The sequence below is a fragment of the Embiotoca jacksoni genome, unplaced genomic scaffold (assembly GCF_022577435.1).
Source record: "Embiotoca jacksoni isolate LCO1_2020_lvr unplaced genomic scaffold, fEmbJac1.0.p SCAF_97, whole genome shotgun sequence".
NCBI classification, from domain to species: Eukaryota; Metazoa; Chordata; class Actinopteri; family Embiotocidae; genus Embiotoca; species Embiotoca jacksoni.
In genome coordinates this window covers 756,282-782,076 of record NW_027185455.1, presented here as the reverse complement: position 1 = coordinate 782,076, position 25,795 = coordinate 756,282, and the positions used below count along the sequence as shown (strand labels likewise).

The following is a 25,795-nucleotide window of genomic DNA, read 5'->3' as shown; positions in this document are numbered from 1 at the left end:
AATGACGCCACATGTCCCGTGAAGGAGCCACGATGACGTGGTGAGCTCCTACAGACGGGAGGAGACCACGTGTTTCCCGGTGCAGCTCCTTGATGTGAACGTAACTATGAACACGGTACCGATCAGCTGTTCAACATCTGCGTTGTTATTGATCCGTTTGTAGCTGCGTGTTTCCGGTCGCAGCCGGCCGGACCGGAAGCACCAGAGTAACCGCGGGTCTGCGGGAGACAGCTGGTGCAACACGTGCTGCTGCTCTCCGGAAGTCCTGAAGAGTCTCAGGAACGACAGATGACGTGTGCTAGCGTCAGCAGCATGAGCTAGCCGAGCCGCGGCACGTCTCCCGGCTACGGAAGTCAGCGACGAGCAGCGCGTCGCTCGGTTCTCGTCCGCCTCCACGACAGGTACACGACACGGACCTAACCCCGAGCAGCGCGCTGACGTGTGGAGGTTACCGTCGTTAAAAGGGCCGCTCGTGAGGCTGAACGTGACCAGCCGCTGTGTGAAGTGTGTACCGGGACAGCTAGCTCCCGCTAGCTCCCGCTAGCTCCGAGGTTAGCGCGGATCACCATAGAAACACTCACGTTGTACAGGTTCTGCCACCGGCCGCTCGAGTCCACGTCCTCCAACTCCCGCTCCATGTTTTATAACCGGACACCGGACACCCTCAGTGCTACAGCCCCGTTACTGAGTCCTCTCTGTCAGCCATCCAAACAGCAGCGCGTGCAACCGGAGGAGCCCCAGCGGGGAGTCTGCTGCTGCGCAGTACCGCTCAATCCGGAACGGTACTGCGCACACGCGGTCTGACTCGGGTTACCAGTTCAAGTGTTGATCACCTCCAACCGACCAGCGGACCCGCGCTTTATCCGGGATAAATACACCAGTGTATTAGTATTGATCCGGGATAAATATACTAGTGTATTAGTATTGATCCGGGATAAATATACTAGTGTATTAGTATTGATCCGGGATAAATACACCAGTGTATTAGTATTGATCCGGGATAAATATACCAGTGTATTAGTATTGATCCGGGATAAATATACCAGTGTATTAGTATTGATCCGGGATAAATATACCAGTGTATTAGTATTGATCCGGGATAAATATACCAGTGTATTAGTATTGATCCGGGATAAATATACCAGTGTATTAGTATTGATCCGGGATAAATATACCAGTGTATTAGTATTGATCCGGGATAAATATACCAGTGTATTAGTATTGATCCGGGATAAATATACCAGTGTATTAGTATTGATCCGGGATAAATATACCAGTGTATTAGTATTGATCCGGGATAAATATACTAGTGTATTAGTATTGATCCGGGATAAATACACCAGTGTATTAGTATTGATCCGGGATAAATATACCAGTGTATTAGTATTGATCCGGGATAAATATACTAGTGTATTAGTATTGATCCGGGATAAATACACCAGTGTATTAGTATTGATCCGGGATAAATATACCAGTGTATTAGTATTGATCCGGGATAAATATACTAGTGTATTAGTATTGATCCGGGATAAATATACCAGTGTATTAGTATTGATCCGGGATAAATATACTAGTGTATTAGTATTGATCCGGGATAAATACACCAGTGTATTAGTATTGATCCGGGATAAATATACTAGTGTATTAGTATTGATCCGGGATAAATATACTAGTGTATTAGTATTGATCCGGGATAAATACACCAGTGTATTAGTATTGATCCGGGATAAATATACTAGTGTATTAGTATTGATCCGGGATAAATACACCAGTGTATTAGTATTGATCCGGGATAAATATACCAGTGTATTAGTATTGATCCGGGATAAATACACTAGTGTATTAGTATTGATCCGGGATAAATACACCAGTGTATTAGTATTGATCCGGGATAAATATACCAGTGTATTAGTATTGATCCGGGATAAATATACTAGTGTATTAGTATTGATCCCGGATAAATACACCAGTGTATTAGTATTGATCCGGGATAAATACACCAGTGTATTAGTATTGATCCGGGATAAATATACTAGTGTATTAGTATTGATCCGGGATAAATACACCAGTGTATTAGTATTGATCCGGGATAAATATACTAGTGTATTAGTATTGATCCGGGATAAATACACCAGTGTATTAGTATTGATCCGGGATAAATATACTAGTGTATTAGTATTGATCCGGGATAAATACACCAGTGTATTAGTATTGATCCGGGATAAATATAGTAGTGTATTAGTATTGATCCGGGATAAATATACCAGTGTATTAGTATTGATCCGGGATAAATATACTAGTGTATTAGTATTGATCCGGGATAAATATACTAGTGTATTAGTATTGATCCGGGATAAATATATTAGTGTATTAGTATTGATCCGGGATAAATATACTAGTGTATTAGTATTGATCCGGGATAAATATACTAGTGTATTAGTATTGATCCGGGATAAATATACTAGTGTACATATATTAGTATTGATCCGGGATAAATATATTAGTGTATTAGTATTGATCCGGGATAAATATACTAGTGTATTAGTATTGATCCGGGATAAATATACTAGTGTATTAGTATTGATCCGGGATAAATATATTAGTGTATTAGTATTGATCCGGGATAAATATACTAGTGTATTAGTATTGATCCGGGATAAATATACTAGTGTATTAGTATTGATCCGGGATAAATATACTAGTGTACATATATTAGTATTGATCCGGGATAAATATATTAGTGTATTAGTATTGATCCGGGATAAATATACTAGTGTATTAGTATTGATCCGGGATAAATATATTAGTGTATTAGTATTGATCCGGGATAAATATACTAGTGTACATATATTAGTATTGATCCGGGATAAATATACCAGTGTATTAGTATTGATCCGGGATAAATATAGTAGTGTATTAGTATTGATCCGGGATAAATATACTAGTGTACATATATTAGTACACACACACACACACACACACACACACAGACACACACACACACACACACACGCAGTAACACTCACAGCAGGACGTAGAATTACACAGAACAGTGTTGATCCGGCGTCACAGCAGTTCAGTGGTTTTCATGGTCGCCTCACAGTGAAAAGGTTCTGGGTTCAAATCCCGGCCTTCCTGTGTGAGTCTGCAGGTTCTCCATGTGCCTGCGTGGGTTCTCTCGGTTCTCCGGCTTCCTCCCACCGTCCAGAAACATGAACCTCAGGTTACCTGGTGGTTCTACAAATGTCTCTGAGGTGTGAATGAGAGCGTGGACGGTCTTTGTTTCCGTCTGTCTCTATGTCCTTTGATGGACTGACCACCTGTCCAGGTGAACCCCGCCTTCACCCAATGTGAGCTGGGATAGGCTCCGCCCCTCGTGATCCTGTTCAGCATAGAGCAGGTATAGATAATGGATGGAGTATCGATCAGTGCTACATATATTAGTATCGATCAGTGTTACATATATTAGTATCGATCAGTGCTACATATATTAGTATCGATCAGTGTTACATATATTAGTATCGATCAGTGCTACATATATTGGTATCGATCAGTGTTACATATATTAGTATTGATCCGTGCTACATATATTAGTATTGATCCGTGCTACATACAGTGGGTACGGAAAGTATTCAGACCCCTTTAAATTTTTCACTCTTTGTTTCATTGCAGCCATTTGCTAAAATCAAAAAAGTTCATTTTATTTCTCATTAATGTACACTCAGCACCCCATGTTGACAGAAAAAAACAGAAATGTAGAAATTTGTGCAAATTTATTAAAAAAGAAAAACTGAACTATCACATGGTCATAAGTATTCAGACCCTTTGCTCAGTATTGAGTAGAAGCACCCTTTTGAGCTCGTACAGCCATGAGTCTTCTTGGGAATGATGCAACAAGCTTTTCACACCTGGATTTGGGGATCCTCTGCCATTCTTCCTTGCAGATCCTCTCCAGTTCCATCAGGTTGGATGGTGAACGTTGGTGGACAGCCATTTTCAGGTCTCTCCAGAGATGCTCAATTGGGTTTAGGTCAGGGCTCTGGCTGGGCCAGTCAAGAATGGTCACAGAGTTGTTCCGAAGCCACTCCTTTGTTATTTTAGCTGTGTGCTTCGGGTCATTGTCTTGTTGGAAGGTGAACCTTCGGCCCAGTCTGAGGTCCAGAGCACTCTGGAAGAGGTTTTCTTCCAGGATATCTCTGTACTTGGCTGCATTCATCTTTCCTTCAATTGCAACCGGTCGTCCTGTCCCTGCAGCTGAAAAACACCCCCATAGCATGATGCTGCCACCACCATGTTTCACTGTTGGGATTGTATTGGGCAGGTGATGAGCAGTGCCTGGTTTTCTCCACACATACCGCTTAGAATTAACGCCAAAAAGTTCAATCTTGGTCTCATCAGACCAGAGAATCTTATTTCTCATAGTCTGGGAGTCCTTCATGTGTTTTTTGTCAAACTCTATGCGGGCTTTCATATGTCTTGCACTGAGGAGAGGCTTCCGTCGGGCCACTCGGCCATAAAGCCCCGACTGGTGGAGGGCTGCAGTGATAGTTGACTTTGTGGAACTTTCTCCCATCTCCCTACTGCATCTCTGGAGCTCAGCCACAGTGATCTTTGGGTTCTTCTTTACCTCTCTCACCAAGGCTCTTCTCCCACGATTGCTCAGTTTGGCTGGACGGCCAGGTCTAGGAAGAGTTCTGGTCGTCCCAAACTTCTTCCATTTAAGGATTATGGAGGCCACTGTGCTCTTAGGAACCTTGAGTGCTGCAGAAATTGTTTTGTAAACTTGGCCAGATCTGTGCCTTGCCACAATTCTGTCTCTGAGCTCCTTGGACAGTTCCTTCGACCTCATGATTGTCATTTGCTCTGACATGCACTGTGAGCTGTAAGGTCTTATATAGACAGGTGTGTGCCTTTCCTAATCAAGTCCAGTCAGTTTAATTAAACACAGCTGGACTCCAATGAAGGAGTAGAACCATCTCAAGGAAGATCAGAAGAAATGGACAGCATGTGAGTTAAATATGAGTGTCACAGCAAAGGGTCTGAATACTTATGACCATGTGATATTTCAGTTTTTCTTTTTTAATAAATTTGCACAAATTTCTACGTTTCTGTTTTTTTCTGTCAACATGGGGTGCTGAGTGTACATTAATGAGAAATAAAATGAACTTTTTTGATTTTAGCAAATGGCTGCAATGAAACAAAGAGTGAAAAATGTAAAGGGGTCTGAATATTTTCCGTACCCACTGTATATTAGTATTGATCAGTGCTACATATATTAGTATTGATCCGTTCACCAAACTCAATTTGAAATATGATAGCTGGATGAAGCAATACATTTTTTTTTCTAAAACCGTTACAGTTGTTTTTATTTACATTATAATTTAGAACAACAAATAAATTACCATGCCACAGAAAATAAATATTTCATTATATAATTTCCACACATTTTTGTCGACAGTCCTCTAGTTTTAAAAAGTTCAAAAGTGTATATTCTACCAAACCTGGCAACCCAGGGGACCGGAGGAGGCAGAAACCGAAACATGAATTTACTGACTAGTTTTAATTCGGCCATGTGTTTTTGTTTGTAACATATATTTTGGTATCAGTTATTTTCGATAAGATACCTTTCAATATATTTCATCTTATTATAATGTACATCAAAAATAAAAACTTGGTTAAAGCACAGACCGTAGCTCCACTTTAAAATGTGTGATGGCGCCCCCCTGTGGTGAACACCGGTGTGTTGCGCACACTTACTGCTGACGTCACGACGACCCGCCAAACACGCAGCTCGGTAACACGTGACGGGCCTGCTCGCCAGCCGGTGCAGATCGTGTCGCTGAAGCTGTCATCATGTTTGTGGCGCGCAGCATCGCAGCCGATCACAAAGACCTGATCCATGACGTCTCCTACGACTTCCACGGCCGGAGGATGGCCACGTGCTCCAGTGACCAAAGCGTGAAGGTGAGTGACACGTCACAGCTGGCACTGTTAGCGTTAGCTCCTGTTAGCATTCCCCACGCTTCCCGGTCGGAGCTGACGGACTCGTTCTCCATCAGTTGTTGACAGATCAACAACTTTAGTTTGTTTGTTCCGCCTGACGCGGATTGTGACCCTGTGACAGATTCTCCTCCATGTTAGGAGTCAGCCTGTCTGGTGGTGGTGACTAACATGGTGTGAAGGTTCAGGGTCATCGAGCTCTTCTGTTCCTGCTTCATCAACATCTTGTGGACTCTTTCAGGTTTGGGACAAGAGTGAGAGCGGAGAGTGGCAGTGCACAGCCAGCTGGAAGGTGAATGTCTCCACTGACCTCTGAAGGCTTTCTGCTTTGCATAACGAGCTGTTTTTAAATTTGCATCATTTCCTGAACTGTTGTGGCCTCGTTCATCAACTGGATGCAGCCTGACATCCGAAGTTGAACCGTGGTGGACTTCATAGATTTGACTGAAGCTCTCTCCTGTGCAGACACACAGCGGGTCGGTGTGGAGGGTGACCTGGGCTCATCCAGAGTTTGGCCAGGTTCTAGCTTCTTGCTCCTTTGACAGAACCGCTGCGGTCTGGGAGGAGATTGTGGGCGAATCCAATGACAAGCAGCGGGGCCTGAGCCACTGGGTGAGTGCACCTGTCCAGGTGTTTCCAATGGACCGTCGGTGTGACATCAGAGGTGACCCAAGTGTGTGATGTTCTGTTTTAGATCAAGAGAACCACACTAGTGGACAGCAGGACCTCAGTGACTGACGTGAAGTTTGCCCCTAAACACATGGGTCTGATGCTGACCACCTGCTCTGCGGACGGCGTGGTGAGGATCTACGAGGCTCCTGATGTCATGAACCTGAGTCAGTGGTCCCTGCAGCACGAGATCTCCTGCAAGCTCAGCTGCAGCTGCATCTCGTGGAACCCCTCCAGGTGAGACTACAGGTGACATGCTTTCAGAGGTGGTGCAGCTTTCTGCTCAATGATGAATGCCGCTGCAGAAATTTCACATTGTAAATAATAAGTAGGATAAATACAAAGAACGCACACTTCCTCCACCTGAAACAGCTGACTGGAGCTCGTGGTGCTGCTGCCTGGCCTCAGTGTAACAGCTGTAGGCTTGGTGCCCAGCGTACATGATGTCACTCAGCGTAGATGATGTCACCCAGCGTAGATGATGTCACTCAGCGTACATGATGTCACTCAGCGTAGATGATGTCACCCAGCGTAGATGATGTCACCCAGCGTAGATGATGTCACCCAGCGTACATGATGTCACCCAGCGTAGATGATGTCACCCAGCGTAGATGATGTCACCCAGCGTAGATGATGTCACCCAGCGTAGATGATGTCACTCAGCGTAGATGATGTCACTCAGCGTACATGATGTCACTCAGCGTAGATGATGTCACCCAGCGTAGATGATGTCACTCAGCGTAGATGATGTCACTCAGCGTACATGATGTCACTCAGCGTAGATGATGTCACCCAGCGTACATGACGTCACCCAGCGTACATGATGTCACCCAGCGTACATGATGTCACCCAGCGTAGATGATGTCACTCAGCGTAGATGATGTCACTCAGCGTACATGATGTCACCCAGCGTACATGATGTCACTCAGCGTACATGATGTCACCCAGCGTACATGATGTCACCCAGCGTACATGATGTCACCCAGCGTAGATGATGTCACCCAGCGTAGATGATGTCACCCAGCGTAGATGATGTCACTCAGCGTAGATGATGTCACTCAGCGTACATGATGTCACTCAGCGTAGATGATGTCACCCAGCGTAGATGATGTCACTCAGCGTACATGATGTCACCCAGCGTACATGATGTCACCCAGCGTACATGATGTCACCCAGCGTAGATGATGTCACCCAGCGTACATGATGTCACCCAGCGTACATGATGTCACCCAGCGTACATGATGTCACCCAGCGTAGATGATGTCACTCAGCGTAGATGATGTCACTCAGCGTACATGATGTCACCCAGCGTAGATGATGTCACCCAGCGTAGATGATGTCACTCAGCGTAGATGATGTCACCCAGCGTACATGATGTCACTCAGCGTAGATGATGTCACCCAGCGTCCATGATGTCACCCAGCGTAGATGATGTCACCCAGCGTAGATGATGTCACCCAGCGTAGATGATGTCACCCAGCGTACATGATGTCACCCAGCGTAGATGATGTCACCCAGCGTAGATGATGTCACCCAGCGTACATGATGTCACCCAGCGTACATGATGTCACCCAGCGTACATGATGTCACCCAGCGTAGATGATGTCACCCAGCGTAGATGATGTCACCCAGCGTACATGATGTCACCCAGCGTAGATGATGTCACTCAGCGTAGATGATGTCACTCAGCGTAGATGATGTCACCCAGCGTACATGATGTCACCCAGCGTACATGATGTCACTCAGCGTACATGATGTCACTCAGCGTACATGATGTCACCCAGCGTACATGATGTCACCCAGCGTACATGATGTCACTCAGCGTAGATGATGTCACTCAGCGTAGATGATGTCACTCAGCGTAGATGATGTCACCCAGCGTACATGATGTCACCCAGCGTACATGATGTCACCCAGCGTACATGATGTCAATCAGCGTAGATGATGTCACCCAGCGTACATGATGTCACCCAGCGTACATGATGTCACTCAGCATAGATGATGTCACTCAGCATAGATGATGTCACTCAGCGTACATGATGTCACTCAGCGTACATGATGTCACCCAGCGTACATGATGTCACCCAGCGTACATGATGTCACTCAGCGTAGATGATGTCACTCAGCGTACATGATGTCACCCAGCGTACATGATGTCACCCAGCGTACATGATGTCACTCAGCATAGATGATGTCACTCAGCATAGATGATGTCACCCAGCGTACATGATGTCACCCAGCGTACATGGTCTCAGATCATCAACATCGGGGCAGTGTCCGTCTCACCCTGTCTCACCCCGACTCACCCCGTCTCACCCCGAGTCACCCCGTCTCACCCCGACCCCCGGTGGTGTGTGGCTGAAACCTCTGACGGCACCCAGCTTTACTCAACGCAGGCCGACTCTTAATTATGAATAACTATAAATATAATCGCTCACAGATTTCACTCAAAGCTGCCGACGTGGAGGGAGAACGTTGCTCTCGTGCGCTCCCCGTGCGCTCCCCGTGCGCTCCTCCTGCGCTCCTCCTGCGCTCCTCCTGCGCTCCTCCTGCGCTCCTCGTGAGCTCCTCGTGAGCTCCTCGTGTTCCAGAGGAGAAGAGTTTAATGCAGCTTAATTATGAAAACTTTCTGTGATATAATAACTCTGCTCCTGATGAATCTCTGCACAACCTTTTCTATATATGATTGATGAAAAGTTACTTCGACAAATTCTGGAGTTACTTCATTAAATCTTGTTTCTTTCCAGTGAACCACAGTAACCATAATATGTTATATTTACTTCTTGCAGCCTGTGTTAAATCCAAGACTTCACCTCTTTTATATATAAAGTTTGCTGCTGAACTTTAAACCTATGAGCTCTCAGATATTACAGAGGCATTAAAGTATTTGTGGTTTTCCCGCCACCCAGCTCTCGCGCTCACCCTCCAATGTTTGCTGTCGGGAGTGACGACAACAGCGCAGCATATGGAGGGAAAGTTCAGATCTACGAGTACAATGAAAACACCCGGTAGGTATTATCTTATAGATGTGCATATACCACCTGGTTAAAAAACAAAGCCAACATAATCATTGTTTTATTGTTATTTTTTATGACTGTTTTTCAGGAAATACGGTAAAGCAGAGACGCTGATGACGGTCACCGATGCCGTCCATGACATTGCATTTGCTCCAAACCTGGGACGATCTTTCCACGTGCTCGCCATTGCAACAAAAGACGTCCGAATATTTAAGCTTATTCCTATAAGGTGACTTGTTCAGTTTTTATTTTTCTGAATTAGTGCTGTCACTGAAACCCTACATAACTCTGCAGCTGCTACCGTTATAATGAAACTCTTTTTTTTTTTTTTTTTTAAATGACAGAAATAAAAAGGTAATCTTGTCTCTTCCGGGCAGGAAGGAGAGCACGTCTACAGGACCCACCAAGTTTGAGGGGCAGATTGTGGCTCAGTTTGACAACCATAATTCTCAGGTGTGGCGTGTAAGCTGGAACATCACCAGCACCCTGCTGGCCTCCTCCGGGGACGATGGCTGTGTGCGTCTCTGGAAAGGTTGGAGGCTCCGTTTATTATAGCGACAGCTGTACGAAACACTGCTTTTGTGTAAAATACTTGTTAATCGGATGTTCGGTAAACCAACTCTCATCACGTGTTGAAGGACTTTTGCTAGTCGTTGTTGCATCAGTCAATTTTAGAAAGATGAGAGGTGCTTCATAAACAAAGCTAACATTCTTACACAGGGTGAAAAACCGCTTTGTTTTCACCACAGCTTGACGCATGTTGTCTTATATTGGCCTGTTACAGATACAGTGGTGTGAAAAAGTGTTTGCCTCCTTCCTGATTTCCAATTTTTTTGCATGTCTGTCACACTTAAATGTTTCAGATCATCAAACAAATTTAAATATTAGTCAAAGATAACACAAGTAAACACAAAATGCAGTTTTTAAATGAAGGTTTTTATTATTAAGGGAGAAAAACAATCCAAACCCACATGGCCCTGCGTGAAAAAGTGTTTGCCCCCTCCTGTTAAAACATAACTTAACTGTGGTTTATCACACCTGAGTTCAATTTCTCGAGCCACACCCAGACCTGATTACTGACACACCTGTTCTCAATCAAGAAATCACTTCAATAGGACCTGCCTGACAAAGTGAAGTAGACCAGAAGATCCTCAAAAGATAGACATCATGCCGAGATCCAAAGAAATTCAGGAACAAATGAGAAAGAAAGTAATTGAGATCTATCAGTCTGGAAAAGGTTCTAAAGCCATTTCTAAAGCTTTGGGACTCCAGAGAACCACAGTGAGAACCATTATCCACAAATGGAGAAAACATGGAACAGTGGTGAACCTTCCCAGGAGCGGCCGGCCGACCAAAATTACCCCGAGAGAGCAGAGACGACTCATCCGAGAGGTCACAAAAGACCCCACGACAACATCCAAAGAACTGCAGGCCTCACTTGCCTCAGTTCAGGTCAGTGTTCATGACTCCACCAGAAGAAAGAGACTCGGCAGAAATGGCTGCATGGCAGAGTTCCAAGACCAAAACCACCGCTGAGCAAAAACAACATTAAGGCTCGTCTCATTTTTACCAGAAAACATCTTGATGATCCTCAAGACTTTTGGGAAAATACTCTGTGGACTGACGAGACCAAAGTTGAACTTTTTGGAAGGTGTGTGTCCCGTTACATCTGGAGTAAAAGTAACACTGCATTTCAGAAGAAGAACCTCATACCAACAGTAAAATATGGTGGTGGTAGTGTGATGGTCTGGGGCTGTTTTACTGCTTCAGGACCTGGAAGACTTGCTGTGATAAATGGAACCATGAATTCTACCGTCTACCAAAACATCCTGAAGGAGAACGTCCGGCCGTCTGTTCGTGACCTCAAGCTGAAGCCAACTTGGGTTCTGCAGCAGGACAATGATCCAAAACACACCAGCAAGTCCACCTCTGAATGGATGAAGAAAAACAAAATGAAGACTTTGGAGTGGCCTCGTCAAAGTCCTGACCTGAATCCTATTGAGATGCTGTGGCATGACCTTAAAAAGGAGGTTGGTGCTGGAAAACCCTCCAATGTGTCTGAATTACAACAACTCTGTAAAGATGAGTCGGCCAACATTCCTCCACAGCTGGAAAAGACTCATTGCAAGTTATCACAAACGCTTGATTGCAGTTGTTGCTGCTGAGGGTGGTCCAACCAGTTATTAGGTTTAGGGGGAAACACTTTTTCACACAGGGCCATGTGGGTTTGGATTGTTTTTCTCCCTTCATAATAAAAACCTTCATTTAAAAACTGCATTTTGTGTTTACTTGTGTTATCTTTGACTAATATTTAAATTTGTTTGATGATCTGAAACATTTAAGTGACAAACATGCAAAAAAATAAGAAATCAGGAAGGAGGCAAACACTTTTTCACACCACTGTATATTGGTACCAACATATATGAAAACTATTGCTTCATGTATGGTTATTTGTAAATATTATTATCCCACTGAAGTTTCCTGTTTTAGTCGGCTAATGTCGGTGTAAACTAAACGTTGTAAACATCCTGCCTCCTATCTTTGGTAACCACATGTTCACTTATCAAACACTTTGGTGGGATCAATGCAAAACACTTGATCTAGTTACTAAGAGTTAGTTCACACGCTCCAACCAATCAGAAGGGTTCATAGGTTGTTCCGATGTGGATTCCTGCAGTTAGTAAAGAGACCAGTGATGACACCTGTAACTCGAGATGTGTCACTGGTTGTGTTTGCTGCCTTGGGATCGTTCCACAGCTCTTCCACACATCTGTCATTTCTCCAGCATCTACTGGAGGTGTTTCTCTAACTCAGATCTCAGGACTCAGCAGCCTCATGTCCAGTACAGTTGATTTGTCAGTATGCTGCTCTGGTCTGTTGCAGAGGACATAATACATGCTGACGTTCCCTTCTGTCTCTGTGCAGCTAACTACATGGACAACTGGAAGTGCACAGGCATCCTGAAGGGAGATGGCAGCCCGCTGACCGGTTCATCAGGTCAACCCACCGCCATGAGCACCGTGGTGGGCTCCTCAGTTCAGACCTCCCAGAATGCCTTGAACGGGATGTCAGCAGGAAGGTAGGTGGTGTGATGCGTCCGCCGCCACTCACCCAACCCAAACCAGCCCAAACCAACCCAACCTAAACCAACCCAAACCAACCTAAACCAACCCAACCTGACCCAACCTGACCCAACCCAAACCAACCCAACCTAAACCAACCCAAACCAACCCAAACCAACCTAAACCAACCCAAACCAACCCGAGCCAGTCACAACTGACAACTTTTTTTATGCCTCACACTGACTGGACTGCAGCTGCTCACTGATAAACTCCTCGGACTCACACTGACCCGAAGCTGCACTCATGCAAAGAGCTTGGCTTGTGGCTTCCAGCATCCCGGTTGTCTGCATCGAGCCTGTGGACCGAACGCGCTGTGGTGGTGTTTAGAAGTGATGTCCTCTTGATTTGTACTGAAGCATGTCTGAAGAGTGGGTTTGTGTTTCCTCTCTGCATTGTCAGTGTAAGGGCTAACGGGTTTCTTAGTCTAAAAAGTTGAATAAATCTGCTTATATGAATTTGATATGTGAGTGTTATTTCAAGTGCTAGAGCTATTTTGGGATGTGCAGCAGAACAACCATGTTGTTGGTAACATCATTTTGTAAATACTGAGAAACTTGATTTCTTTCATTCTACAACATCTTTTTGACAGTTTCCACTTTAAGATGAGCAGTTAAGTTCGAGCCCTTATTTCCTCATTTCTCTTTTCAATTTGAATGTACCCTTTAAATGTTGCCAAACTCTTTGCTGAGCAGGAAGACCGCCTGAATGAACCTTATTAACCAACGTTAAACTTGTACAATGTGAGGATGAATACAGCCATTTACATTTACTAAAGCAAGACCATGTAACTTTTCAAAGAAGATAAAATGCAGTCCAGCTTGTCCAAATGTGATATTGAATTTATAAGCAGTTGACCTTCAGTGGCCACAGGGGGGTTTGTTTGTGGTCTTCATAACTCTCCTGTCTTGATCTTTATAACTCTCATCTTGTAGCCACAGTGAGTTCTGTTAGCAGAGGAAATCTAGGCTTGCTTTAAAATTTGGATTAGAAATGAACAAACGTGACCACTCAATGTTTGATGAAGCAAAAATGAGAAATGGCAGTAAACGAATGGTGTTTGAGCACCTCGGTGTGTCTGGCTGTATTTATGTTCAGTTTAATAACCTTGGACTTAACAAAACCTCTGTATTTATCTTTTGTTCTCGTTTTTGACTGAATTCACCTGTAACCTCAGTAACAAACTGTCTGTTCAACATTGTCAGAATGATTCACTCTGTAACCAAGTTTGACTTTGTAATGCAGATTGTAAAATGTACGTTTAGGTTTTCTTGCATTCCAGTGAGGAGAATGAGTGAAGTGAGGTTTGTTGAAGTAATGTGGTTTTGTACTGCTTGTTGCATGCAGGATTGGAAAGAGCGCTCCCTTTGCTCCTCCCCTGCGGCAGCTGACCTCCCCAAAGATATACCAGCATCCTGCATATTACTAATGTCTCTGGTGCAGCAGCTACATTCTGCTCTTGTGTCAGTGTATTTGAAATGCAAGAGTGTATGTAATACATTTAAAGGCTGAATATTTGACTTGATTGTGATTGAAGCCTCCATCGTTGGCTTGAGAGCGGCATGCTTCTGTACTTTACAGCTTCCACTTTTAGATTTTTTTCATGCTTTTTGACATACATTCACTGCTTTAACTGGCGTTGCACATTCACCTTTAAAAAATAAACAACTTTCCCTCCTCTGCCTGCCATTCTTCTCCCTCATCAGTTTTTACTGCCTACATCCGTCCTTTCTCCTTTTCATTTCTCATTCCTCCTTCCTTTTATGTGTTTCCCCTGTATATTCCTTTTGTTGTCTTTTTTCCGTCTTTGTCTCCCTCCTTTTATTTCTCCTTGCTTTAGGTATTTCTTTCCACCCCTGGACCCTCCCAGAGCGGGGACCAGGTACGGTCACCTGCTGCCTCCCTCCTCCCTCATAGAGCATTGTGATGCTGAACCCATTCAGCCTCAGCAACAGCTTCTTCCTCACAGACTCTCCTCTAGAGCACTGCTGCCTTTACCAGAGGCTGAAGGGCAGTGACCTTTTCTTTATGTGGAAATGTGTTACAGGATACTGTTGAGGGAAAAACATTACAAATCTGAACTTTTTTGTTTTGTTTTGTATAAATAAGGTGTTTTGAGTTTTCATAATCTATCTGCTTGTCTGTGTACAATAAATTCAGCATTTTAAAGCCTTGGGTTGAAGTAATGTGAAAAAGAAAAGAAAACGTTCGGGGTTTTTTGGGGTTTTTTTTTAGGGGGTGGAGGGGTGGGGGGGTTATCAGACAATGTTAAAGCTGGTAAGACAGACAGAAACAGAGGAAGCATTTTAGTGCCTGCAGAGGACTTGTCTTATTGCTGTGTGGATGGTCTGGAGATTTAAAATTGCACTTGGTGGAAGTTACAATTACTATAAGACATCAAATGTGTTTTTATTTTGGACGGTTTTTCCTTCATACACACAAAGAGAAGCGGACAGTATTCATGAGTGACTGACTCAGACTGACTCATGTGAAACAACTGCTCGACGGAAATAACACGATTCATCATCATGTGTGTTTTGTTGGAATTTTTTCATCTTTACGTCAGTATTAAAAGCATCACAACTATTCCTGACACTTGTGATATTCATGATGCGGGAAGGATAACATTTCAGTTTTGTCGCTCACTCAAAAAATGGACTTCAGGGGATGTGTTGTCTCAGCAGGCAGCTGTCTGCAGACCACAGCCTCCCTGCAGCTGCTTGGTCCAACACATGATACAGTCGACGTTTCACTTGGCCAGCAACTCACATACTGTAGATGTCCGGCGTTATGTTCTTGTGTATAAAAGAAAACATGTTTCCTTCAACTTTTAACTTGTGCTGATTTAAACTATAGTGTTACTTTAAAATAACTTATTTTGCATGTTTAATTCTACCAACTTATACATTTGAATTTTGTGTTTTGACAATCCGATAGCCTTCATTATGGCTGGAGCCTACAAATAAAGATGTCCCTTCTTTCATTCATCCTGGGGACAGACACCGGAGTGGCACATGAAGGAGCCTTTTTCCAAACTAACCCAATCAACGTCATCCAGTAGAATGACACGGTCCCCATCCTATCACAACTGGTCATGTCCTCCCTCTCAGCTTTGCTGGCCAATCAAAGTGGTGTAAACTGTTTAAGTCCCGCCCTCCTGCTGTGACGCCGTGGCGGGCTTCCTGTGGTTTCTAGGCGCTGCTCGGTCCTCTGAACTTGTACTATTGTTTGATATGTCTCATTTTAAGTGATAATGAAACGCGTTAGTGTTGGAAAATTACTTTGGGAACTTGAGTCCACTTTGAAACGTCTGTGAATCGGTTCGTGAAGACGGAAGTGGAGCTGGAGAAGAAGTGCTGACTGTGAGTTGAACTCCAACTAACGTTGACGTTGTGCTTCCATGATGTCGCTGAAACAGTCCTGAAGACTTTGTTAACTTTCCTACGATGTCTGTGACTTATCTTCTTACAACAACTCATTAACTTAATGGACGAAGACGACGAAGGAGCTGAAACTTGCTCCAGTTGGACAAACCCACATTTGTTTTTAGCAGGTAGCTGCTGAGCGTCATAAGTTAGCTCGCCTCGTGCTAACTGCTCTTCTATCAGCTGTTCACCTGAACATCAAACTGCACGTGCAGCTGTTGTGTCCAGCTCGAGGAGGTTTGAGTCAGCTGGTGGACAGACACGGATCAGGTGGTCCTTTACTGTAACGTTTGGTCTCGAGACCCGTTCTGAGCTCCAGGTTTGAACATGTCTTTATTCCTGTTGGTGTCGGCCCAGACATTACAGATGGTCTTCACCTGACCTGAAGACGAGACCTGCAGGTCTCCCTGCTCCGCTCATTGGACATGGCAGACCGTTTCTACAGGCTGGAGGATGAAGCCTTCCCCAGTTTCCTCTGCAGGTCTCTGGACAGCACCGGTGACCGGGCCACACTGGGGGACGTGACGCTGGGCTCCGGCCCGGGACTTCCGGTGGCTGCTTCGACGGTGGCTAAAATTAGACCCGGGTTGGACAACAGGTGGGAGCATGCTGCTGTTAGGACAGATGTGTGCATCGTGTTTGTCATCACCGGCTGGTTGACTAATGTGGAGCTAAAGTTCTCTGAGGTTCATTGCAGTTGTTGCATTTCGATACTCCAGGACTTCCACATACATGATCACCATACATACACTGGTGTTCATGGGAAGTTCCTCTTTGTTGTTGCTGACTTTTTTCTCCAAAGGTTGTACAATGGGGTCAGACATGTTTGTTCTGACTCAGTATTCAGCTGCTAAACTGAACTTTGGACCATGAATAGCGACAGAGTTATTTCCTAGTCGACAATCGTTTTCTTTGTGGAATCAGTGCTGTGTGCTCGTTGTGCAGAGGAGATCCCGTGGAGACGTCCTATCTGGGGGGCGGAGAGCTGCAGCGGGCCAACACACAGCCGTCTGTTGGAGAAGAGCCCAAGTTTGCCCTCAGCTTTAAAGATGACTTGTGAGTATATAAACACGTAGTCACAGATCTGATGGTAGAAGGTTTGTGTGGAAAGAGCTGGGGAACAATCCACTGGGACATCAATCTGGTGCTGTTGGCGTTACCGTAGTGTGTTTAGGATAATCAGGCTTTCCCAGAGCAGTGAGGTGAATCCATCCCATAGACCACATGTGTGATGAACCGACAGCCAGCCCACATGTGGTCCAGCGTTTCTGAAAACTAAAAACTAAAGCAGTGACTGGTCTGTAGTGAATCCGCTGGTGGCTGTCAATACTTTTTTATCTTTTGTTTTTATCACATAAAACCTATCAAACCTGTTTTTGTGGAATATTGTGTTTGTGCTATCTTCCTTAACTCTTCCATTTGCTTTGAGATGTTGTTGTTGTTTTTAATCTAATGCAATCAGATTCCTACGAATGTGTCCATATACTTTTTGGGGACTCTGTATGTGTGACAGCCTAATTTTCATGCATATTGTTTGCTGTAGTAATTTCTACAAAGAAAGTTGAATCATTGTTTAGACATACAATGTTTACACTCCATCTGTTGCTTGCTTGAACACTCAACATTGATTGCATGTCTGTCCATCCTGGAAGAGGATTTGTCATCAGTTAGTCTTGTTGAGAAGGACATTATATGCTCTACAGATTTTAAGGTCCATTGAGGAGCATTTTTTATTCTTTCCTTTTCTACGTTTTGTGTGTTCCTAATTATCTACATTCCTGCTTCCATTACAGGGACAATGCAGATGATTTCATTGCAGCAAACCGTTTTTCAGACATGCTGGTGAAGATTGATGTGGATGACGGTGCATCCAGAAACCAAGGCTCCGTGCTGGGCCTTCTTCCCACGCAGACGGACCCGGTCTACGGCCGACCCACTGAACTAGGAACAGGTAGATTGTCTTGCTCCTGTCCAGCCTTAGAGGCACAACTCTCGGCTCAATCCTTTCACTTTCTCTGAGGCTTAAAAGGTTAAAGTCTGACTTGACTTAAATCAACCTGTACAAAGGTTACAAATTGACATGGTCTAATACTACTGCAAAACTATGATATTATATTTATGCCTTTTGATGTATTGAGAAGAAATATCTGATTGCTGTAATGAAGGTACATTTTCAGGCTCATTTTATGAAACCATTAATGATGATAATGCACTTGTGTCCTGATTCTCCTGACAGATCTGTCCTCAGGTCTTCTGACGTTTTCCCATTTTGGAGATAAGGACGGTACCGATGGGAAGGTACCAGCTGTCTTTTTCATACACTTGATCTGATGCCTGTTGATTCATCTTTTCGAAAGATGTCGGATTGTTATAATATTTACCTGAATTCTGGATATGTGAAATTCACTTCTGTCAATGTTTCTGCCATTTCCTAAATTTACTTTTCTGTCTTGGTCACCAAGGTAAGAATGCCAAGCTGTGTTGTTGTTGTTGTTTCAAAAGCTAATATAAGTTTTTATAATGCCACATTTTTGTCTTTTTCAATAAATTAATGTCTTGCTATTTTAGCATCTTTCACCATTAGAATTTAGTCTTAAAGAAAACACTTTGAAATCAAAAACATGATTGACTACAGTGCATTTAAATATAGAACATCACAGAGATTCAATATATTTTCTACCAAACTATCTTTTTTTTGGCCAAAATATTGCCATCAGGTCCCTTCTATGACATTGTCATGTCCATACAGGCTCAGGCGTTACCACCCACAGCGGAGGAGGAGGCTCATGTGCAGACTGAGGGAGTGGACAGTGACCACTTTAGTGGCAGTAACTCAAGCTTCCTGGCAAATGAGAAGCTCATGTCTGTGGACAGCATGGACAGTGATATCACAGGTATGACTGAGCAGCTGCAGCATTGTGCTAATGCTGCATTCAGACCGACTGGGTATTGTTAAAACATGTTTGATACTGGTACCAATACCTTCACTTCTACACTACTTCCTGAACAATATACTGTTTTTTAATACCAGTTTTCCAAGATCCGTTTTAACAAAAGAAAAATTTCAATACACCTTGTGGTGCAATCTTTACATTTCATGCAGATTAGACACGGATAGTTCAACCCAGGTTAATATCTGTAGCTACATGTTCCGGATGTCCCCAAAACGCCTCGCATGCAGACTATCGGTGGATGCTACACTTTACAGAAACCCCTTTAACACGTCACCTGCAAGCTGCTGCATCCTACAAGTCACCCATTTACTGCTGTGGGAAAGAAGGAAAGGTTAACTCGCCTCTGGCAAAATCCATCACATAACAATAACACTGTTGACTGTGTTTCTTGGTTGTTTGTATATAATATATATAGATATATACTGTACTGTATATACTGTGCATTTTATATTTTTTACTGCTATTATTATCTTATTGCTTCTGTATGCTGCTATAGCGAAAAAATTTCCCCTCGGGGATTAATAAAGTCACTACCTAACCTTATGCATTTTAAAACAAAATGTTTTCGTGTGGATGAGTCTTCGGTCTCAAAAGCTGCTACGGATTGAGAAGGCATTTTTTAAAGTTCAGCATCCAGCCCTCTCGTGCATCACGCTGAGTGCATACTTTATATGTATACTTTATACATCATTAAGGTTTTGATCAGATAGAATAAACATGGAGAGCTGAGGTATTGTATTGTTTGTGGTTTAAACTTGATGTGTTTGGTCACCAGATGATGACATTGATTTCAATAACCTGCCTGATGATGAGCTGGAGCTCTACTTCAATAAGCTGGTTCCTCCTGCCATGCAGAGAGGCAGAGTGGAGGGCCAGGAGATCCCTGCAGCAGTAAGACGCCTCTTCTGTTTGTTAATAGATTTATAGGCGGTACGTTTTACTTTACTGACGTGTTCTCTTACTCTTCACCAGCACCAGTGAGTCACAGTCTGTTGGCAAATCCTTTCAGTTAAAATACAAAAATTACACTTTTGTTTGCTTCATTTCTTTGTCTCTCAGTCCTCATTAATATTAATATCTTTCATAGGGCGTGCCAGGTGCTGCTGATGACCCGTCAAACCCAAGTTTTACAGAGCCTGAACAGTACAGACACCAGTTCCTTGATCATTATGATCAGGTGAGCACATTTACACTGCTGTTGCTTTGTGGCTGATTTCAGCCTGAGTAGAGGAACAGCAATTAATATGAGCTTCCTGTTTGAAAATACATCTTTATAATTATGACTTTGAAATGTGGAGTTTCAAAAGAGTCGTTGATTTCTCTGACTCCCTTAAATGTGGTGTTACTTGTACAATACTATCATTACTTTTTATAAATCACATGTTTGAAAGAACAATGAATGTCTTGACTTTAGAATATTGTGTTTATTTCTTTGTTTTTGTAACTTCTCTGTATGTTGTGTGCCTTTTCTTCAGGAGGACTTCCAGATGCCGTATGTGCGTGTGGCTGCTACAGGAATGGATTCCTGTCCGGCCAGTGACGAGGATACTGAAGATGAGCTGGAGTCTGCGAGACGCAACTGTAATCCTGCAAGAACACGGCTGCTGCCAAGCACGTCCAGACAGCTGGTCAGAAATACAGAATGATTTCTTTTAAACTCTTAAATTTAATGATCAGTTTTGCCGTCGTTCTTGTCAAAATGCCGTGTTCTCCAAATGGAAACGCTGGATGGAGTTGTTGTATAAGAAAACTGTCCATCCCTTTGCTCCCTTTTAAAGCAATAACCTCCTCCTCCTCCTCCTCCTCCTCACTCGCACCACTCTCATTGTCAAAAAGCCTTTATATACTTAAATGTAATGGCATTTTCTATTATAAACTGCAAAGTTTGTTGTTTGTATGTTTTTTTCACAGGTGTCTGATTTAACCCGGAAATAAAGTGTCCGTAGTGCAAAATTTTATAACATTAATTTCTAAAGACGGAGAAAAAAACAAAACAATCAGCAGCCGTCATGTTTCATCAGCGACATGCTGCTGCTGTTAGGTGCACGTAGGGAGAACAGGGAAATATACTGTACAATAGAGTTTGACTTTATATCATTTGTGTTTGTATGTCGTGTAAATCTACAGGTTGGAGAAAGTAACCGTCCCAGTTTCAGGCCGGGCTTAGAAGGGGGCAGTTCTGATGATGAAGCGGCCAGTGGCCATGGTGGTCCGTCTCAGTCTGGGATCGAACACAGACGATCTGCTGAAGGACGAGTCATCAACCCTCCTGTTACAGGTGCAATATGCAGCTTTAATATCTGTTTTCAGCGTGTCTTGTGTTTCTTTTTGTCTTCGTGGCTGTTGCAGTTTTTCCTGCTTTTGAAATGAATCCGTTTTATTATGACAAAACCATAAGATGACGGTATCATTTGATTTTTCTTTCCCAGCCAGTACGATGTATTGAGATGAGAAAGCAACTGTCCAACCCTGTGAGTGACCACTGGTTTGCTGTGTTTTATAATGTTACTCCAGGAGATGGAGGAGGTGGGGACGGGAGCAGCGGCACTGAGGATGATGGAGGAGTTTCAACCATTCCTGTTCCAGCATCGAACGTCCAGACCACCTATGATGTCCTGCGTGGGCTGGGGATTGTGGGTAGCAGTGCTGTTGATGAAGATCATGATGATGATCTGAATATTCTGCCAGGACATGGGAGGAACAGCTTTCCCAGACATACTGATGTAAGACTTGTTCTAGTATTCCTGTTGGTGTGAGATCCCCGATCAGCATCAACTGATGGTTACCTAGTGACAATACTTTAAATCATTATTATTATTATTACGACTTCTCTTATATTATGCAACTGTTGCTGTGTTTGACTGATTCATTTGATGACTTCTATGTGATAAACAATACATTTCTAGATTTTGAAATGTTGCCGTGTTTCTTTGTGTATTTTACAGATGGGGGACCGGGTCGGTCCTGTAGGAACGGTGGAGGCCGGCTTCTCTCTTGGAACATCAGGGGGATCTCAGAGACTTTCTCCTGTCAACTGGAGTATGGTCTTGGACCGACAGGAGGCACTGGTGAGTACAGATGTGTGGCAGCTGTAATGTGACTGTAAATGAGCAGCTGGAGGGCATCTTAATTGCACTACGCCAGGCACATGTACGATTATATTCTCCAATATTTAAATGGTAATAATATAATGTAAATGTTGACAGAGTCTGTTTTGACAGTGCATTTATATGACAGTGGAACAATTAACTAAGTCATGAGAATGAATCGGTTTGGTATGAATCTTTCACCGTTAGTCTAAAGGTAGTTAAAAACATTTTGACTTCTGTTTTAACAAAATATGTTTTTCTGCCAACCAATGACTGAGTTTGGTGTTAAGAACTCTAGATTTGGGTTAAAGCATCACTTAAACACAACAACTGAAACCAAATGTTCATGTTGGTTTTAAAATTGTATTACGTTATAAATGTTTACGTTTGCCTCTATGCTCAGAAATAGATTTTATAAAAACAATGTGTCTGCGGGTCAAAGTATGAAACGGGCACACAGTGAGGATCAATAACCTCAGTGGTTTTATTCTCCTCTACGTATTCATTTGGAGAGTTACTCTTCATTACACACAAAGATATTTAACACTGCACGTTTAATGGGAAGATTTATATAATTAAAAGCTGTGAAGGTTCAGGTACCAACTGTTGTGATTAGCTTTTAAGGTCATATTGGTAAATGTGACTTGAATGGCAGGATGCCATGGAGAGCACCGACTCTGGGCCTCCAGCTGACCGGCTGTTGGACTCAGTCTACCTGACGAGTGGCGCTGGACTGAGGAGACCTCCGGATTCAGTAACCCAGGGAAGCTTCCACCTCTCCCAGGTACAATAGATAGCAGGAGAATAGGTGACAAGAACCTAGCTATTCATTTACATTATACCCATCAACATTGTAAATTTAACACACTTTAAAATACAATTGACAGGTAAAATGTAAATATCTGCACAAATTGTGGTTAGGTAGGTTAGGTAGTTACTTTATTAATCCCTGAGGGGAAATTTTTTCGCTACAGTAGCATACAGGAAGCATTAAGATAATAGAATAATAGAAAGCAATAAAATAGCAGTAAAAAATATAAATATAAAATATAAAATGCACAGTATATACAGTATATATCTATATATATTATATACAAACAACCAAGAACACAGACAACAGTGTTATTGTTGTGTGATGGATTTTGCCAGAGGTGAGTTATTGTACAGTCTTATTGCAGTGGACAGGAATGATCTCCTGGATCGGGAGTGATCTCCTGGATCGGGAGTGATCTCCTGGATCGGGAATGATCTCCTGTATCGGGAATGATCTCCTGGATCGGGAGTGATCTCCTGGATCGGGAATGATCTCCTGTATCGGGAATGATCTCCTGTATCTGGAATGATCTCCTGGATCGGGAATGATCTCCTGGATCGGGAATGATCTCCTGGATCGGGAATGATCTCCTGGATCGGGAATGATCTCCTGTATCTGTCCTTGTGACAGCGGAGCTGGAGGAGTCTTTTAGAGAACGTCCTCCTCTGTCCCTGCAGCAGGTGGAGAGGGTGGTCAGGATTATCCAATATGGATAATAGTTTGTTCAGCGTCCTCCTCTCCACCATGTCATGAAGTTTATAACCTTTTGTGAACAAACCCTGCTGCAGGTGCTGCTCCCAGACTGTGATGATGATGGAGTGGATGAGCTGGATGGTGCCAGGCCCTCCTTGGGCATGAGGGGGGGGCCCTGTGGTGACGCAACTGCTGCTGAGGCCTCGGACACTACCAGTGAGGATGACAACCACCCCCTCTCCACTTCCCTGGAAGCCAAGTATTTCTCCCAGAGCTTCCACCAGGAAGCAGAAGATTCAGATGATGGGTGGAACCATTGCCCAGATAACCTAATGCTGGAGTTTAAACAAGGTTGGTTGTCTTTATTTCTAATGTTTACATCAGGTAACCCCGAGTGCTAGGAGTTCACTACGTGTTCTGGCATTAATTAACTTACATTTGTGAGTTAACAGCACTGCTTGTCTCTTCAGGTGCCAATGCCACAGACAATGTGGTGTACCTGAATGAAGAAGGGCAGTGGGTGACCGACCTGGCATATTACTCCTCCTTTGAGAAAGAGGTTGATGGGAAGACATCCGAAAGTGCTGGCCATTTTCAGACAGAGGACTTTGTTCCTTCCAGTATGTACAAGTCCACCACTGTGTTGTGATACTATGTTGTGAGTTTCAACACGTTGTCTGGCCTTTTAAACAAGGTCTCTTTCCTTGGCAGGTGTTGCTATGGAAAAGATAGTGAAGGATCAAGAGCAGTTTGAAAAGGAGCACCAATTCATGCAGGTATGCAGCACGGCTGGCCTGGTTTCTGAATTAAGACTTGGCTCAGTCACATTTGGAGACATACACCATTAATGATTTCATGTGAACATATATATATATATATATATATATATATATATATATATATATATATATATAATATAGATAGATATCGTATTTTTCGGACTATAAGGCGCACCGGATTATAAGGCGCACTGTGAATTAACGTGTCTATGTTCACACATAAGCTGCACCGGATTATAAGGCGCATTAAGCAAAACCATTACCATTGATTCATTGATGTTGAATTCTTTGCTGCTCTATTCTCATGTTCTGCTGCGTAGATAATTGCTTGGAGTTTGAAACCCGCTTCATAAGCATGCCTCTTAACAGGTGCCATTTTTGGAGTCCTTTTACGTACACACAAATGTACTGTGATATAATGTTGAAGCACAGTAAGTATTACGTATAAAAAGTGGAGGGGGTAAGCGTACTAAATACTGTTCTCTGACTGGTTTATTGTAGCTAACGCATACTCCGGGCGCGGGCTGCCTCACATGAATGCACTTTTAGTTTAGACATTACATTCCTGTTACGGGCGATCAGGTCGTGACACATCGTACCGTAATGCTCCGAATATCCACTGAGTGGAGCGGCTTCGTTGCTTAACAAAGTCGTACTTACACATTTCGACAGATTTTTGAGCGCATTGTACCACATAAAATCGATCAATAAGCACAACAAGTAACCATACATAAGGCGCGCTGGATTATAAGGCGCACTGTCAATTTTTGAGAACATTTAAGGATTTTAAGTGCGCCTTATAGTCCGAAAAATACGGTAGATAGATATTAACAATGCACTGTTTAGTGTAAAGCATGGCCCCTGGTGGTTGATTTAGAGTATTGCTGTTCACACAGGAGGAGCAGATTGAACCTGCCGCCAGCAACAACAGCACCTTTCACAGGGACTCGTCTTGGAAGGTGCCACCCAACAGCCACATCTTAATGAGGAGCTCCCAGGTGTCCTCGGAGTTTAAGCAGGGAGATGAAAGCTACCTGCGACTTTCTTTTGGGCAGTTTTTTGGACAACGCTCTGAAGCTCTGGGCTGTTTGGGCAGCTCCGGTGATTTGGAAATGGTTAAGCGGGTCAGTCAAAGCTGCTTTACAGAAATTAACGATGTACCTTCTCTCAGTCTACTTGGCAGGTTTGGAAGGTATTAAGCGTTTGTTTACACGTAAAGCTAGAGGTGTCTGCTAA

At 43.4% G+C, this 25,795-nt stretch overlaps 3 protein-coding genes across 13 annotated transcripts in view; 2 read left to right on the top strand and 1 right to left on the bottom strand.

Annotated features, from left to right (window-relative positions):
- Positions 1-5,901, bottom strand: part of ptpn2a (protein tyrosine phosphatase non-receptor type 2a) — a 23,509-nt gene extending 17,608 nt beyond the window's left edge. For 2 of the 5 annotated variants that reach the window (XM_069142094.1, XM_069142095.1), the window contains exon 1: positions 5,758-5,901. In XM_069142094.1, the coding sequence (XP_068998195.1) occupies positions 5,758-5,901 (144 nt within the window). The other 3 variants (XM_069142097.1, XM_069142096.1, XM_069142098.1) reach the window with 3 other exon arrangements.
- On the top strand, positions 5,854-14,977 carry seh1l (SEH1-like (S. cerevisiae)). Of its 3 annotated transcripts, none has more exons than XM_069142100.1 (9): positions 5,854-5,964; positions 6,242-6,292; positions 6,466-6,612; positions 6,695-6,906; positions 9,579-9,677; positions 9,775-9,915; positions 10,064-10,218; positions 12,612-12,765; positions 14,646-14,977. In XM_069142100.1, the coding sequence occupies exons 1-9, from the start codon at positions 5,854-5,856 to the stop codon at positions 14,821-14,823; spliced, it is 1,248 nt and encodes a 415-aa protein (XP_068998201.1). In that variant the 3' UTR covers positions 14,824-14,977. The 3 variants fall into 3 exon arrangements, with proteins under 3 accessions (XP_068998201.1, XP_068998200.1, XP_068998202.1); XM_069142099.1 differs by having other exon boundaries at positions 10,031-10,218; XM_069142101.1 differs by lacking the exon at positions 14,646-14,977 and adding an exon at positions 14,153-14,492 and having other exon boundaries at positions 10,031-10,218.
- A 998-nt stretch (positions 14,978-15,975) lies between these two features.
- cep192 (centrosomal protein 192) overlaps positions 15,976-25,795 on the top strand; it is a 33,034-nt gene continuing 23,214 nt past the window's right edge. For 3 of the 5 annotated variants that reach the window (XM_069142090.1, XM_069142091.1, XM_069142088.1), the window contains exons 1-16: positions 15,976-16,828; positions 17,176-17,286; positions 18,024-18,181; positions 18,467-18,528; positions 18,980-19,124; positions 19,960-20,075; positions 20,272-20,361; positions 20,660-20,812; positions 21,312-21,462; positions 21,699-21,907; positions 22,130-22,252; positions 22,929-23,057; positions 23,876-24,131; positions 24,251-24,400; positions 24,492-24,556; positions 25,456-25,683. In XM_069142090.1, the coding sequence (XP_068998191.1) occupies positions 16,656-16,828; positions 17,176-17,286; positions 18,024-18,181; positions 18,467-18,528; positions 18,980-19,124; positions 19,960-20,075; positions 20,272-20,361; positions 20,660-20,812; positions 21,312-21,462; positions 21,699-21,907; positions 22,130-22,252; positions 22,929-23,057; positions 23,876-24,131; positions 24,251-24,400; positions 24,492-24,556; positions 25,456-25,683 (2,319 nt within the window). In that variant the 5' untranslated portion in view covers positions 15,976-16,655. Of the gene's footprint in view, positions 16,829-17,175; positions 17,287-18,023; positions 18,182-18,466; positions 18,529-18,979; positions 19,125-19,959; positions 20,076-20,271; positions 20,362-20,659; positions 20,813-21,311; positions 21,463-21,698; positions 21,908-22,129; positions 22,253-22,928; positions 23,058-23,875; positions 24,132-24,250; positions 24,401-24,491; positions 24,557-25,455; positions 25,684-25,795 lie in introns of those variants that run through there. The other 2 variants (XM_069142089.1, XM_069142092.1) reach the window with 2 other exon arrangements.

What these genes read in the sequence shown, in the direction of transcription:
- seh1l (XM_069142099.1), top strand. Translation starts at nt 5,854, where the DNA reads ATGTTTGTGGCGCGCAGCATCGCAGCCGATCACAAAGACCTGATCCAT. An exon ending in ATCTCGTGGAACCCCTCCAG is followed by an intron (nt 6,907 to 9,578) that starts GTGAGACTACAG and finishes CCCGCCACCCAG; the next exon opens with CTCTCGCGCTCACCCTCCAA. An exon ending in CTGTGTGCGTCTCTGGAAAG is followed by an intron (nt 10,219 to 12,611) that starts GTTGGAGGCTCC and finishes GTCTCTGTGCAG; the next exon opens with CTAACTACATGGACAACTGG.